Below are 17,091 nucleotides of genomic sequence, written 5' to 3' on the forward strand. Positions count from 1 at the left end.
AAGAAAGAATGCAGAGCCTCGGTTTGACTCCAGTCTGTAATTGTAGAAATACAAAGTGCTATTTTGTGGTCAGTGGATGTGAGAGAATGGACAGTGAGGTGCTGTTCATTCCAGAATGGCCTCGTCTGACCTCAAACCCTTACCTCTGCGGCGCTGCTGAGGCTGTCCTTGTTCTCACTTGCCCTGACCAGCAGCAGGTAACGGTGCTGGTCAGTCTCATAGTCGATGCTCCGGGTCAGGCTGATCTCCCCAGTCTCCTGCTGGATGCTGAATAGACTGCTGGGGTTAATCAGTAGGCTGTAGGTGATGGGCTGCTTCTGGAAGGACAGAGCTGGAGTGACTAGGAACCTGTGGTATGGACAGAGAGAGAGAGAGATAGATAGAGAGAGAGAGAGAGAGAGAGAGAGAGAGAGAGAGAGAGAGAGAGAGAGAGAGAGAGAGAGAGAGTAAACTGGATGCGGGGGTCAAAGGAACAGCCTGGTGAGATGAAAGTATACGCTGTCTTATAAAATCAAGTTGATGCCTTCTGCCTTTGCATAAAAGAACATCTCTTCAATAACAAAAGCACATTGAGCATAAAAATGTCACTGTGATGCTGCAGTGCTTCGAGCAGCAGAGACAGAAGTGTAGAGATCCACAGATCCCACAGTGTTCGACATGTCTCTCATACTCTCACAGGCATGCACTTTATTATTTTGTGATATCAGTATATTTATCAGTATTATGAAGTGGGTGTCATACATCAGGTCTCATACTGTATATCCAATGCCCTGTATATTGTTCATTCATTCATTCACTGTCTGTAAGCACTTATCCACTTCAGGGTCTCGGTGGGTCTGGAGCCAACCCGGAATCATTGGGTGCAAGGCGGGAATACACCCTGGAGGGGGCGCCAGTCCTTCACAGGGAGACCCACACTCACACTTTCACTCACACACTCACACCTACAGACACTTTTGAGTCGCCAATCCAATCCGGGCGGAAACCAGAGCACCCGGAGGAAACCCACGCAGACACAGGGAGAACACACCAAACTCCTCACAGACAGTCACCCGGAGGAAACCCACGCAGACACAAGGAGAACACACCAAACTCCTCACAGACAGTCACCCGGCGGAAACCCACGCAGACACAGGGAGAACACACCAAACTCCTCACAGACAGTCACCCGGAGGAAACCCACGCAGACACAGGGAGAACACACCAACTCCGCACAGACAGTCACCCGGAGCGGGACTTGAACCCACAACCTCCAGGTCCCTGGAGCTGTGTGACTGCGACACTATTCTTTTTTTTTACTCTTCTTACTCTGGAAATTAAATGTTGGTGATAAAAAAATAAATGTAAGATGAGGTTTAACAAAAAAAAAAAAAAAAAAAAAAACTTACAATTATTGATGTTAGGAAATGCAATCATTATTTATGATGAAGTTACTTTGGAACATTCATTTTGGCCCATTCCTAATGTAAAGGGCACTTAAATATTCTAAATTCTGATAAACAAACATTGGTTGTTTTATTTCAGCAACAATATGTGCCAGACTTTTCTAAGGCTAACAACCATGAGTTTTACCTCCAAAAAAGTGTGCAAACACCACACACACACACACTGACACACACACACAAACACACCCCAGCATGGTACGTGAGCCCAAGAGAAGGCCGATTTCCGAAGACTAGCCTTGGCTGTGGACACTCTGTCTTAATCACTGAAGGCCTGTGGGCATGACTGCAGTCCACAAGCAGCGTTTCCTTCATTAGATTATTGTCTGAGCCAATCACAGTGTGCAGCGTGCAGCAGGAGCTGCGAGAGACAGCAGGCTGGTGATGAAGGATCTCCACAGTCTGATCAGCTACCATCCACACACTGCTCATCACTCACTGACAGAGGGAAGGTGATGGAGGGAGAAAGAGAACAAAAAGTAGAAGGGATGACTGTTTACACTTCTATGAATGGGTTATACTTACAGTGGGTCTTAAACGTTTGTAAACCCTTGATAATGTTGTACAGTGGAACCCCGGAAGTCGACCATGTCTGAAGTCGACATAATCGGAAGTCAACGTCAAATGTCGAGAGAATTTTGTCTTTTTCGACCTTAAAACTCGGAACCCGACCCGACCCACGCGGCTTTTGTAAACAAACTTGAGCTTAACTGATGCTACTTGGCATCAGTTTACAGCGTCTTTCCGCAAGATTGGAAGCTTTTTGAGGTTGTGCTCCAAGTTTTTGCGTATTTTACATGTTTTGTGTCTTTTGTTTAGCAGTATTACTTACCTAAGAGTGTAATTGTTGATCATTTTTGTAGGGAAATAGGGAAATATATGGTAAAAAATTGATGGTCGAGAACTGTCACGCCCTCATCCTGTCATGCCTGTTTTCCTCACCATGTGCTCTCTCTGCACATGGTTCTGTCTGTTATTGTTGTCTTGTCTCCGCCCATGTCCCACCTTTGTTCCGCCTCCTTGTCCTTTACCCTCGTTATCCGTTTCAGGTGTGTCTCGTCTGTTGATGTATTTAAGTCCCCTTGTGTCACTTCCTGGTATCGGTCATTGTTTTGTTTTGTGTGATCCTATTCCAAGTCGTGTTGTTTTGTGTTGTTCCATTTCCTAGTCGGGTTCTATATTCCTAGTCCGTTTTTCCTTGTTTTCGTTTCCTCATTTAATGTTGTTGTTTCGAGTCCTTTCATTTATTCAGTCATTGTGTTTGCCCTCAAGTTTGTTTATGTTTGTTTTGTTCTTTCGTTAATAAAATCACTGTGTTTTAGCGTTTGCGTCCGCCTCCATCAGTCCGCCATCCGTGAATTCGTAACAAGAACCACTTAATCCGTTTTCAGTTATTTCTTATGGGGAAATTCGATTCGGAACTTGACCACATCAGTTGTCGACGCAAGTTCCGGAACAGATTACCATCGACTTCCGGGGTTCTACTGTATATTTTTACATACAATAAATTTCGATTTTCACATAAGCCCTAAAAGAAGATAATGACAACCGTATAAAAAATGTGACATAAATATTAGATTTGGTCATTTATCTGGAGGAAAATGATCCAGCGTTTCATATCTGTGAGTGGCAAAAGTATGGCTTTGTTTGTTTCAGTATGTGGTGTCACCTCCTTGTGCAGCAATAACTGCAGCGAAACATTTCTGGTAATTGTTGATGAACTTTATCCACAAAAATACAAAACAGCATCAGCCCTGTAATGTTGGTGGGTTACCTCCCATGAACTGATTGCTGCAGGTCCTTCCACAATATTTCTATTGATTTTAAGTCAGGAGATTGACTTGGCCATTCTTCTCGACTTGCGTGCTTAGCCGCATCTTGCTGTATGACACACATTCTTTTGAAGTCCAGCTCCTTGACAGATGTCCTGATATTACTTTTCCTATAGATTTTGCTGGTTTAATTCCAAATTCATCATTCCATTAACGAAGGCAAGCCACCCTGCCCCAGGTGCAGTAATACAGGCCCAAACCCGGATAAATCCACCATCGTGTTTCACAGGCGAGATGTTTTTTTTTTTTTTAAAGTGCTGGAATGCACTGCTTTCCATTATTCAAACATTATGCTCATCATTTACAGCAGAACTTTGTTCCAATAGCCCTCCGGCTTGTCTATCGGATCCTTAGCAAACTGTAGATGGAAACCAATGTTGCTTTTGGAGAGTGGTGTTTTCCTTTCCACCCTGCCTTGGACACTTTTGTTGTGTTGTTTTGAAGGCGTACTCATAAACATTACCGTCAGCCATTGTGCGAAAGGTCTTTAGCTGCATAGAAGTTACCTTGGGTTCCTTTGTGCCCTCTTTGAATTTCTTTTAGTCGACTATTCCTGTGCAGGTTAGTAATGGTGTTGAATTTCCTGCAGTTGTACAAAATCTGTCTGAATGTTGACTGAGTCCAAACCTTTTAGAGATGTTTTTGTAACCTTTTCCCGCTTAACGAGCATCAATAACTCTTCTTCTCAGGTCCTCAGAGAGCTTCCACAAATGAGGTGTAAAGATCAGACTTTGACAGATACATGTTCTGTAAATAAAAATGGGGCCTGCACCTGATTGTCACCCCACTGATTGAAAAGGTTCACATACTATTGCTCACACCAAGCTCAAAAGCTCAGTCTTATGGCACCTTTCCACTGCATGGAACCTACATGACTCTACTCGACTCAGCTCGGCTTGTCTTATCCACTTGTCAAGCCAGGTACTTTGTCTAAGTCCCTGCTCATGTGGGGAGTAGATCCCTACCTAGGGTGATGTGTAATCCCTGCAGAGCACTGATTGGCCAGAGAGGCATGTCAATCACCACTAAACGCAGTGCTCATTAAAATCAAGCACAAGTTCATCGCTTGTAAAATCTTTTCATTTACAACAGCTTTCACATTTCTTTTTATGCGACTCGCAACAGCAGCACGTAACTTTACCTCGAGGTGTTTTGAAGAGATTTATATGCTCCTCGGGTCGATGGCCAATGAAGATGTCCAGAGAAAGCTGCATGTGCAACAAGGAAAACTGACCTGTGAGAACCGGGGCACGGAGCCTTGTTCAGTCCAAAAAACAACAAAAACACACGAATACAGAATGAGTAAACAGCAGCTAACTTTACCGCCGCCATTGTTGCGGTTTTCAAAGCCCTCAAATTTCCATTAGATACAGGGTTTTGCAACGTCACTGGCCCTATTTCGCGGGGAAGCTGTGCCAATGGAAAAGCTACAAACTTTACGCAAGATGAGCCGTGCCGAGTCGAGTCGTGTGATTATCAGGATAAAAACCTACAACCACATCTCAGATGTCAAGGTTCAGTTCCGGAAATCATCACATCCTTTCAGTGTCACGTGGCTGTGACAGACCAGATGCTCACAGATATGAAATAGCTCTTTGATGTCAACAGGAAAGTAATAAATCAGAGAAGAAATACAGCCAAGGACAAACCGAGATTAAGAGGTGCAGGCAAATGAGTGAGACAAAAGTAGTCAAGAACAAACCAAAGTCAAAAACTTAAAACACAGAGAAACAAGCAAACTAACCAGAAGGGCAGGGCATAAAGGGAAAACTGGCAATAACAAGAACAGTGACAGTACTTCACAATGAACCTCACACCCTGAGGGGTTTACATTCAGGGCAGGTAATCACTCACAGGTGTATGGAATCAGTATCAGGGGAAGGGATATGAAGGAATTGACTGTGATTGGATGAGGGAGGGCATGAGACTAGGACATGCAAGTCAGAAGGATTATGGTAAATGGAATCCAGAGAGTCCTTCTTAGTGGTGGATGACTCTGTAAGTTTGATATTCAGAGTTTTGGCACTGAACTGTATTTTCGGAAAAAAATGATGGACAGAAACATTCTGGATTATTTCAGATCTTAAAAGTGGAGCTTAATTTTCCTCTATCTCTCAAAGATGACAGCTTTAGATGCCGTTTTTCTCAGGAGGAAGCTGATTGTGGTCTTCCAAGTTTTGCATATTTTTTAGGGGTCGTCCATTTTTCCATTCTTCTAAGAAATATATCCTGAATAATTAACACCTTCAACTGCGTGGAAACGACATTAATGATGGGTTGGCTATGGCTTTCCCAGGTTTAAACCTTCCGATTTTCTAAAGCTCTGTTACAGCTGTACAGTGAATGATACAATTGTATCAAAGGTTGCCATTCATTACAGAGAAGTCACCAGACCACTAATTTGCTGCAGGCCCATTATTTTCCACGTACAGATTGCCTGGGGGGGGATCCGCAGTGGTACGCCAGTGCATTATAAATGGACAATTTTTGCATGGCCTTTGCATTCTAAAGGAGGCAATGGGAGATGAGGTTGAGAAGTGATGGTGAAATGTATAGTAATGTAATGTGCCTGAGAAATGAGCACCGAGGCAGAAATTTTGGCAGAAATTTGATATGAGAGCTAAAAACTATGGATATTTTATCCACCAATGCAAACCGTTTACTCTGATAAATGCAGTGTAAGAAGACACATTTCAAAGGTAATGGCTTCCAGGTTGTTGTAAATCAGCCGACAGCGTGGGTGGTCTCTTTATTCCTCCAACAGACAGCTACAAATCAACATGTAGTGCAGGGGGATGCTCTTATGCATTTCTAGAATCTCCCACAGAGGTGATATGGAGAGTATACAAGAAACCAAACCCAAAATTAAAGCAGACAACATAAACCAAGAAGGAAGATAATGACTATTTGCCATTTCAGGAAGAAAAAGAAAAAGAACCTGTTGAAAAACATTATGAATTCACCTAAGGAAAAATTGTAGAGCTTCTCAATTTCCACTCCAGAGCAGGTAATAAGCCACTGCCCCACGAGAGAATGTGTGACCAGAACGACAATACTGAATTAGCATGTGTCATGCATGTTTAATGCTCCTCATCACACACAACCACACACAGGCACACACACACCAGGCGAGCTAATGAGCTCTGCGTGTAATCCATCGCTCGTTGACTGCATGCTTCAGCGAGTCACAGAGAGAAAGAGAGAGAGCGAGAGAAAGAAAGATAGAGAGAGACCAGGACACAGAGAGAAAGCACCAGAGAAAGAGCACACACGGGTGCACAAACAATCATGTGACCACTGTGGCGATGCTGTATTTGTGTATTTGTGACTGCGACAGAGTAAACAATAGCAGTTCACCCAGCGTGGGAGATTTACTATGCATGGGGTTGAGTTATGCAAGTATCTCTGTGTGTGTGTGTATATATTTATGCAGGTACCCATGTGTGCATAGGAGCCAATACATGAAGACACCATCGGACTATATGATATGAAGATTAAGATGATGAATTTTTTTACTACAGCTTGAACATTCATTCATTCATTATCTGTAACCCTTATCCAATTCAGGGTCGCAGGGTCCAGAGCCTACCTGGAATCATTGGGCGCAAGGCGGGCAAACACCCTGGAGGGGGCGACAATCCTTCACAGGGCAACACACACACACACACATTCACACCTATGGACACTTTTGAGTCGTCAATCCACCTACTAACGTGTGTTTTTGGACTGTGGGAGGAAACCGGAGGAAACCCATGCGGACACGGGGAGAACACACCAACTCCTCACAGACAGTCACCCGGAGCGGGAATCGAACCCACAACCTCCAGGCCCCTGGAGCTGTGTGACTGTGACACTACCTGCTGCGTCATCGTGCCGCCCACAGCTTGAACAACCATTTGATTATCAAAGCACAGTAATAACCAAGTTACATATGAGTATTGCATAGTTTGCATAATTACATTGGACTGTTACGCTACCAAATCTGCACAGCAAACATAAGTAAATTACTCATATTTTATTATTAAGAGTTATTAAACAAATGTTTATATTTATCCATAGTGTAAATGCTAAAATTGTGTGTATGTGTGTGTGTGTGTGTGTGTGTGTGTGTGTGTGGTTTACTCACGGCTGTCCCTCTGGTGTGTTTTCTGGTATGGATATTGTGTACGAGGCATTGGTGAACTGTGGAGCTCTTGGTCCTGCCACCACGGACACTATAGCAGGAGGACTGCGACTGCCTAAACGGTCAGCAGCCACAACAGTCAGTAAATACTCTCTATCCCTCTGCAGGGGCAAACCGGTGGTCCTCACGTGACCAGTCTTCCTGTCCACGTCAAACCGACCATCTCCTCCTGAAACACATAAGTGATTTAAGATGTCAGGTTTTACATTTGCCTCCTCAACCTCTTGTTATTGACGTAATTCACCAGCTTCTGAAGTTAAAAAAGAAAATGTAATCAGCTGTTATTATTCCACACAAACCAATCATATGTCATGTCACCTACCTACTTAAGCAAAAGGGAAAACCTGAAAAAGCCACCATCTTCCTGCATTTACAAGCATTTACTGTCTAATCCACCTTAAATATTTAGACTTGATGAGGATGCTGTTATTATCGTAAATGCTAGGAGGCAGACTTCTTCACAATTCATATTCAAACATATTCAAAAATTCTACCTTAAATGGGTCAGTTTACGAGTCTTTGTTGTCATTAGTCCCCTACTATTCACCAGCTTCTTATTTAAATACTTTAAATATGTGAAGCTAAAGATATCACTGGGTTTTATAAACAAAACTTGTTGTGAAACACTTCTTCTTTCTGGATTTATCCGTTTAAAACACACAGCCAATTGTAAATCATGTCAACATCTACATACCCTAGTGAGACATTGGTGTTATCTGCCAGCTTGAATGGTCCGTTCCACCTTAAAAAGGTGAATATACAAGGCTTTTCAAACATAGCTCTTACTCTTTAATTTGTTTAAAAAACACACCATGGAGAAACACGCATTAATTTGCCTCAATTTTTTAAAACAAACAATGATATTTACACTTTTTTTGCTCCTTCTAAGTGGCCTCCACCATTCAAACACATGGCCAGTATTGACTCCCATTTTACTCTTTCTCTTGTCATAGAGATATTTATAAGGGCACTCTGGCTTTTAAGGTCCAGTAAAATCTAACATCTCTGTTCGCTTTGTCGCTTTATGGCTGAAGGATTCTATGTTTGCAACAGCTATTGTGTGTACTGGCAAACCTGGTGGGTTTGGACTGTAATGTGATTGGACAGAGGGCGGGATCTAAGGCCTAAACACCAGTAGAACTCTGCTCGGCAATGGTCACTTCTCAAAGAACTGCTTGGTCAGACACTAGTGCTTCACCTAACAAGTGAAGCGAACCAGATGTAGCCAATGCCACTAATAAGATTGTGGAGAAAATGGGTCACTGTGCCTTTAAGAAACTCATGGGAAACGTGGGTATTCAAGTCTCGTGAGAGTAGCTGAAGTAACATTGGGTTCATAGTTAGACGTGGCTACTAACCAGCTCCAACAGTTTGCAACAGATCTCTATTGTTAGTGAACTAAACCCTGTGCTATCAAAGTGAGAAGAGTTTTAAGTAAACTGCAGACTCAATATGTTAATTCTCACTTTTAGTGCCAAATACCAACATTTTAGGATCACTGTGAACTGTATTAAGAGACCAGAGGGTTTGGTTGGATTAGTGTGCAGCAATAACTCATTTTGATTGTGGACTAAGGGGTGATTAAGGGTTTTTCAAGAGTTGTTGGGAGTTCCTTGTTTGTTGCACTGAGTGTATGTTGGTTTTGGTTTATTTTACTTCATGGTTTGTCTTCACTAAGTGTGTAGTGATTTATTTTCTTACATTTTAATTTGGGTTTTTTCTTTTGCATTGCTTTTGCGATGTGTATTCGAGTTCAGGGGTCACCCATCTGTTCTTACCTCGGTCTGTTGCGGGCTTTATTCGATACGCTGCTCATTAGTATTAAGGAGTGTAAATTCTAAACTTAACTCAAGGGAAGTTTATGAGCACTTTGCTCTTAAAACTTTAATTACATGCTTGTCATTTCTCTGCATATCCTGTGTATCCGAGATAACTATTAAATCGGTATCTGTATTTTAAAGTGCCATACAATAGTCTTATTATCACGCTCCTTTAATATTTAGATCTTAAAGGATTGTTGTGTAGTTTTATTTTATTCTTCCTTTAAAAGCTGGATCTTAACGAACTGTGGGCCAGTTTCAGTATTTGTTTTACATCACATCACAGGAATTGCAGGTTTTATTAAAAGCTGCTCAATGGTATGAGGTACCTCTTTCCAATTTGATGTATGTATTTGAATGTATTGATGAAAGCATCATTCAATTAAAGTTATCATATTTGTATCCTCGCCTTGGCTATACAGGACTAAGGTAGAGGTCCCATGCCTTACACAAGTGAAGCCTCAAAAGAGCCTATAATCTTGTTTCCACCTGTAATCTCAGGACTCATTCATGTCGCCCAATATGAAAGCCAAACATGTATTAATTAACAGTTATTAACATTTATTTATTGTCTTACCATCAGACAGGAAATATTCCACCTCTCCGTTGATGCCTTCATCTCCGTCTCTGGCTTGAAGTTTGTACACCAAGGAGCTGGGCTGGGCATTAGGAGACACAACTGCCAGGTAGGGTTGAGGCACCATGGTCCACTCTGGAGCATTGTCATTAACATCTAGGACAGTCAGCTCCACTCTCACCAAGTACCAGTCTGGACCTGCAACAAAAGAAAATGCACTATTACTCATTTGTAATGTTCAGATATGTTTGCTAAATTTAGCTGACCACAGACAACGATGAGAGGTGATTACTCCTGCTATTATGTTTCCACAGGGAAAAAACACGTGGACTTCAACACTATTATGTGATTCATCAGAGAGTGAACCAACCTCAGTATAACAGAGTGGATTCACAAATGTCCCCTTCTCTAAAGTCTAGCTGATCAACCGAGAAATATTTGGTGTCTGACGTTGTGTTCTTTACTTTTGTGCTAAGCATTTTTGTAAGACACAGCAGCGTCTGCTAAATACCTATAATGTATTTGTACTGGAGCTGTGAGCACCTTTATGTTGTATGTTGACAAATACCTGCACGTTTACATTTAATATCTTACGTTATTTTTGGCTCCATCTGATATTTGATCTATTTCTGAAACTAAAGCTAGCATCAAGTTCAGAATTTCCACTTTATTTTAAAGAGGCTCATTTAAGCTTCTACTTAACGTTTCTACCTTAAATGGCCGACTGTGGCTTATTTGACCTTTCCTCACACCTGTAACACGCTCAGTCCTTTTTCCAATTATTTAATGAAATACTAATTACATACTTACATAGTGGTTTTTTTTTCTCTTACATTCAGCACCACAAACCTGATCTGTTTCAGCAATGACCATTAAAACATTTTTTTATTAAATCAGCATGGTTAAAATGTGAACACAGTGACTCTGAGTTGTTTAATATGAACTGAGCCTGAGTTAAATATGGTAATGTTCATTGGAACCAGATTTGGGAAGAGGTTAATAACTCTTAAAGCTACCTCCCAGAAGGTTGTTACCCGGACTGTTTATGAGCACACAGTCTGTGACATGTTTGCAATAGTTTTGCAGAAGTACATGTCCTTCTCTCAACAACATTCAACATAGTCTCTCTCTCTCTCTCTCTCTCTCTCTCTCTCTCTCTCTCTCTCTCTTTCTCTATACCACTATACCTGTCTCTCAATATGACAGGATGTCAGGTGTCTGTGTATCTGTGTATGAGAGAGAGAGAGAGAGAGAGAGAGAGAGAGAGAGAGAGAGAGAGAGAGAGAGAGAGAGAATGTGTGTGAAAGTGACAGAGTCAGGGTCTCTTTGATTCTGGTGCTGATTGGTCCTTTCATTGGTGCTGACAGCAGTACACCTGCCACCTCACACCACTGACAGAGACAGACAGAGAGAGAGAGAGAGAGAGAGAGAGAGAGAGAGAGAGAGAGAGAGATAGAGAATGTTAACTTATGCAGAGAGTCTGTGCAGGTATAATATCAGTTCCTAAGATCAAAGAGAATCGTATATTAATGAAGGAGAGAGTGAAGTAGACATTTGAATGTGGCAGAAGAAGGGAAGACAGTGAGAGAGAGAGAGAGAGAGAGAGAGAGAGAGAGAGAGAGAGAGAGAGAGAGAGAGAAAGAGAAAGGTACAATATGAATTACCATGAACCATAGAAAAGAAAAAAAAGATTTAAAACCATGCTCTTTCATGGTTTTCGGAGTCTCATACTTCGCATAGTTTTGGTGTCTCAAATACAAGAAAGAAAAGTGTTAGATTTTGTTGTAAAGCAGTGAAAATCTAACAGCTGCCAGACGCAGCACAGATGGATATTTTCTGTTATCACTGTATTTATAAACTAATCAGAGTGAGACAGTGGTGAAGCCTTTGCAGCACACCACCGTTCCTGAGCTCTGCTGAGAGAGGGGCTGACAGAGAGAAGAAGTGATGGGATGCCTTCAGGGCAGAGGAGAGAAAGGGGCGGAGCTGGCTGTCTGCCAATCTCCCACCAGAGGGTCATCAGTAAACTGATAAACATCAGTGCTGTGGTGTTCAGCAGTGTGTACGAGTCCATCATGACTGCTACGACAAGCCGTCTCACACACACAAACACACACACACACACACACACACACACACACACACACACACATACATGCACACCCACACATAATCCTCCTCCCCAAACACCGCCCCCTCCCCTCAATATTAATACTGTATATTTAAAGAAAGCTCTGTCTGGAGCGGCAAATGATTAAGCAATTACTGCAAATACAGATCAGGACAGACAGAGAGAGACAGACAGACAGAGAGGTAGTTGGACACAAGAGAAGAGGGAGAACTAATAATAAAAATGAGCAGACAGAAACAAAGCAGGATTAAGAGAAAATACAGTGGCAGTAAAATGGCCTGAAGGTTGTTATGGAAACTGTATTAAAACACCCTCAGACAATAGGGGAAAAACACAAGCTGACAAATCACTGAATAAATCAATGACATTAAAATAGAGGGGAGGGGGAGGGACAGGAGGGAGGCAAAATTAGCAAAAAGATCAAAGGAGACATTTAGACAGTCTTTCAGAGAGAGAACACGGAGACGAAACAGCACACGCCTCTCCCCTTTAATAAGACACAAGTGTGTTAGACACGTTTGTCTGGAGACGTTCGTTTGGCTTTGTTTGTTTACATCGTTTGAAAACAGCAGCTCGTTACGTAGCATGGATGCTTCAGAATCGACAAATTAACAAAAATGGATCAGTTATTCATTCATTCATTCATTGTCTGTAACCGCTGACCTGGAATGACTGGGCACAGGGTGGGAACACACCCTGGAGGGGGCGCTAGTCCATCACAGGGCGACACACACTCTCACTATTCACTCACATCAATTTTGAGTAGCCAAGTTTATGCATGTCTGTGAGGAGTTGGTGTGTTCTCCCCGTGTCCGCGTGGGTTTCCTCCGGGTGCTCCGGTTTCCTCCCACAGTCCAAAAACACACGTTGGTAGGTGGATTGGTGACTCAAAAAGTGTCCATAGGTGTGAATGTGTGAGTGAATGTGTGTGTGTGTGTCTGTGTTGCCCTGTGAAGGACTGGTGCCCCCTCCAGGGTGTATTCCCGCCTTGCGGCCAATGATTCCAGGTAGGCTCTGGACCCACCGCGACCCTGAACTGGATAAGGGTTACAGATAATGAATGAATGAATGAAAGTTGATGCATGACTTCTGTTGGCCTCTGAAACATCATCAGGACAATTTGGATAAACAAGAGGAAACATGTAAGTGCTTTTTCTGTGAATTCTTCAAAAACCAAAACATATCTGCTCTGAAACTAAACAAGAACAGCCACTGTCTCTCACACACAAGACAGTTCCAAGTCTGAGAGGAAGTGTGACACACTTTGACCACGCAGCAGTTCACAGTTAGAACGCACATTGGAGAGCTCTCAAAACGGCTCAACTTTTAACAGAGCACTGCCACTCTGCTTTTCATGCTGCTATGAATAAATTACGCTCCCTTTTCAACTAGTGGCCCTGCTCTTTCTTCCCGGCCTGCTTTTGTTACCTCTGGTACCTGAAGCCCAATCAGCAGCTTTCCCTCACATTCTCTCCACCCTGATTTCTGCTGACAGAGGGAGGGAGGAATGCAATTTGCCACCCTATGCATGGAGAGCTCTTTCCATTCAGGGCTCAGCACGCTAACTAACTAACATCTCCTCAGTCTCCAGGGCCAGGAGAGAAAAAAGACTGAGCGAAAGAGAGAGAGAGAGAGAGAGAGAGAGAGAGAGAGAGAGAGAGAGAGAGAGAGAGAGAGAGAGAGAGAGGGAAAAGAGAAAAGAGACAGAAAGTATAGAGCAATGGTGACAGATGAGACAAATAGGACTGAGACATAGTAAAATAGGAAAAAAAGAAGGTAGATAGATAGATAGATAGATAGATAGATAGATAGATAGATAGATAGATAGATAGATCAAACAAAAAAAAGATGAAGGAGAGAAAGAGCAAGATGGGGTAAAATGAGAGAGAGAGAAAGAGAGAGAGAGAGAGAGAGAGAGAGAGAGAGAGAGAGAGAGAGAAAGAGAGAGAGAGAGAGAGAGCGAGAGAGAGAGAGAGAGACAGAGACAGACAGACAGAGAGAGAGAGAGAGAGAGAGAGAGAGAGAGAGAGAGAGAGAGAGAGAGAGAGAGAGATAGCAGGAAAAGAGAAAGTAAAGAGCAAGAGTGACAGATGAGACAGGTAGGAATGAGACAGAAAAGTAGGAAAAAAAAGAAGGTGGAGACAAAAGGGGATAGATAGATAGATAGATAGATAGATAGATAGATAGATAGATAGATAGATAGATAGATAGATAGATAGATAGATAGATAAAAAGTGCAAGAAAGAGAGAAAAAAAATAGGGATGGGGTAAAATGTGAGAGAGAGAGAGAGAGAGAGAGAGAGAGAGAGAGAGAGAGAGAGAGAGAGAGAGAGAGCAGAATGAGTGTTATATCTAATTAAATATTCTCTCAGAGGATTACAAAGAGGCCATTTGGCCCCTCTCTGGAATTGTGATTTTCATAATCTTATTATATCAGAGAAGTTTTTTTTCCCCTTTTCACATCAAACTACCAAATAAAAGGCCGAGGAAGAAAGTGAGGTGGAAATTCGATTCAAATCTCCAATGATTCAGATGCAAAAGTCATAATTCCTTTTTTTTTTGTATCTGAAAAGATTAACATCACCGCATGAAAACTGCCATCCTCCGCACTCTGGCTCCACCAATCAAACTATGGAAGACGTATTAAGGACGGATGATTTACTGCATCTTCTCCTGAATCTGAAGGTAAAATACAACGGTCTGTTCACCTTATCATACCTTCCATAAATCAGGGCAATTACTCAGAACAGCCATTACGAATTATTAATCACTGTTCTGGAAATGTAATGGGATCACTTTACTTATTACTTCATGGAAAAAGTCACTCACTGCTCATGACGTGATTAATTCTTTCTAAATAAATAACCACAGTGCACATTATTTAAGTACCCAGCTCTTGTGTGTATCCTTTGCTCTGATAAACACTGTTAAAAATGAAAATGACTACACCTAGTGCTGCAGAAAGTACAGCCACAACAAGCTGAAAACGCTGAAAAGGTCATGATGGCTCTGACGGAAAGGTGTTAGAACACACAGTACGTCACGCGTTTTATAGACTTCATTCTATCTTGCACATCTCTGAGCCTTGGGAGTCTCTGAACATGTCACCCATTCACCACCGGCCCTTCCTTGAACCTCTCTTGGTAGGAACTAAGCACTGAACGTCAAGAACCTAAACACACAGTTCCAAGAGACCATAATCAGCTCCTTAGAGCTGGCACACAAAATTGCTCAGTTGGTACATGACTGGTTCCCAGTGTCAGAAAAACACTTATCCTGTGGGTTGAAGTCTCCGATGTTAAGTTTGGGGCTAAGGCTGTGGACATGTAATCAAACCAGTGGTACATCCCAAATTCATTCATTCATTATCTTTAAGCGCTTATCCAGTTCAGGGTCACGGTGGGTGCCTATCTGGAATCATTGGGGGAAACCCATGCAGAAACAGGGAGAACACACCAAACTCCTGAAGTGGATGCCAAGACCCTGCAGCTGAGTTCATGCCATCTGTGAAGAAGCTGTAGTAAGTCACACCCTGTACAAGTAAGTACACCCTGGAGGGGGCGCCAGTCCTTCACAGGGCAACACCCACACACACACACGGACACTTTTGAGTCACCAATCCACCTATCAATGTGTGTTTTTGGACTGTGGGAGGAAACCCACGCAGACACAGGGAGAACACACCAAATCCTCACGGACAGTCACCCGGAGCGGGAATCGAACCCACAACCTCCAGGTCCCTGGAGCTGTGTGACTGCGACACTAACCTGCTGCGCCACCGCGCCGCCCCATGGCAAGCGATACATGAATCAATTTATCAATGTAAATAAATTCAGCACTGAAACCTTCGTCCATGAGCTTCATATTACTGCGGTGAGATGCTTTGACAGAACGCTCACTGAGTTTACAGTGCTCCCCGCACTTAATATTCAGCGTTGTAATATCGTGTAATGAAGTAATCTAAGTCTTATTAAATCAGTGAATGTAATGTGACTAAAGTAATTTAAACTGTAATGCATTACGCTACTTCATTACAGGAAAAAGCAATTACTTCCCAGCACACGTTACTTTGTACCCAATTATTCCCAGCACTGTAGCAGAGGCTACACATTTCCAGCTTTGTTAGATCATATTCAAAACATATTAAAAATGCAATGACAGCAACTTCATTACTAAAGGAAGAAGAAAAATGAACCGCTGTAAACACAAGACACTATTAAAGGGTTAACCAGAGCAACCCGTTATAGGGACACACACTCACACACAGTCTAACAATCAAAACAAACACACACATGGCAACACAGATAATGAGACACGCACACAACAACTGACACACACAAGTATAAAGCACATGGACACACACACACACACACACACACACTATGGGGCCGCCCTCATGGGGCTGTTATGTGAAAGAAATCCTTTCTGTGCAACACATCACTAACAGGCACTACTCTCAGCAACAGCCTCTGTGTCTGACAACACACCGGTGTTAACGCCCTCAGCCCGCAGTCGTCTGCTACTTATTTCTCTATTATCTTATTCTCTTTTTAATCTCTAACAGCTGATATTCTCAAAGGACACACATTTGTTCAAACGTTAATAAAACAATTCCAACTTCTGATCATGTGTCTTAGTCTTTTAGTTTCATTTCACTTCACCAATCTCTGGTGCCTCTAAAGTTGGTATAACGACAGCTAACGTGATGAACTGACTGAACCGCAGTTACTACAGCTTCTTCACAGATGGCATGAACTCAGCTGCAGGGTCTTGGCATCCACTTCAGGAGTTTGGTGTGTTCTCCCTGTTTCTGCATGGGTTTCCTCCAAGTGTTTTTCTTTTTTCCTCCCACAGTCCAAAAACACATGCCGGTACGTGGAGAGGCTGTGCAAAAGTGCCCAGAGCTGAGTGTCTGAATGACAGTGTGATGACTTGTGATCGACTGAGTGTGTTCCTGCCTTGTGCCCTGTGTTTTTATGTTTCCATGCTTCATGTTAGGTATGCAATGGCCTTTAGAGTTGTGTAATAGCTGGGACGGATTTGCCGAGCCAAAACCAGTGGAAACAGCTAAAAAAAAAACGCATGCGTGCACTTCCATAATGTTTT

The 17,091-nt window shown here is 42.5% G+C and overlaps 1 protein-coding gene across 1 annotated transcript in view; it reads right to left on the reverse strand.

The window, feature by feature from the left end:
- The window catches only part of LOC136678457 (neural-cadherin-like), a 176,267-nt gene extending 160,490 nt beyond the window's left edge, over window positions 1–15,777 (reverse strand). Inside the window, exons 1-4 of the mRNA XM_066656510.1 lie at window positions 15,753–15,777; window positions 9,855–10,052; window positions 7,401–7,626; window positions 144–348 (exon numbers count right to left, since the gene is read on the reverse strand). Coding sequence (XP_066512607.1) covers window positions 144–348; window positions 7,401–7,626; window positions 9,855–10,052; window positions 15,753–15,777 — 654 coding nt within the window. The remainder of the gene's footprint in view (window positions 1–143; window positions 349–7,400; window positions 7,627–9,854; window positions 10,053–15,752) is intronic.
- Window positions 15,778–17,091: the final 1,314 nt, after the last annotated feature.

Source organism: Hoplias malabaricus, chromosome Y, assembly GCF_029633855.1.
Source record: "Hoplias malabaricus isolate fHopMal1 chromosome Y, fHopMal1.hap1, whole genome shotgun sequence".
NCBI classification, from domain to species: Eukaryota; Metazoa; Chordata; class Actinopteri; order Characiformes; family Erythrinidae; genus Hoplias; species Hoplias malabaricus.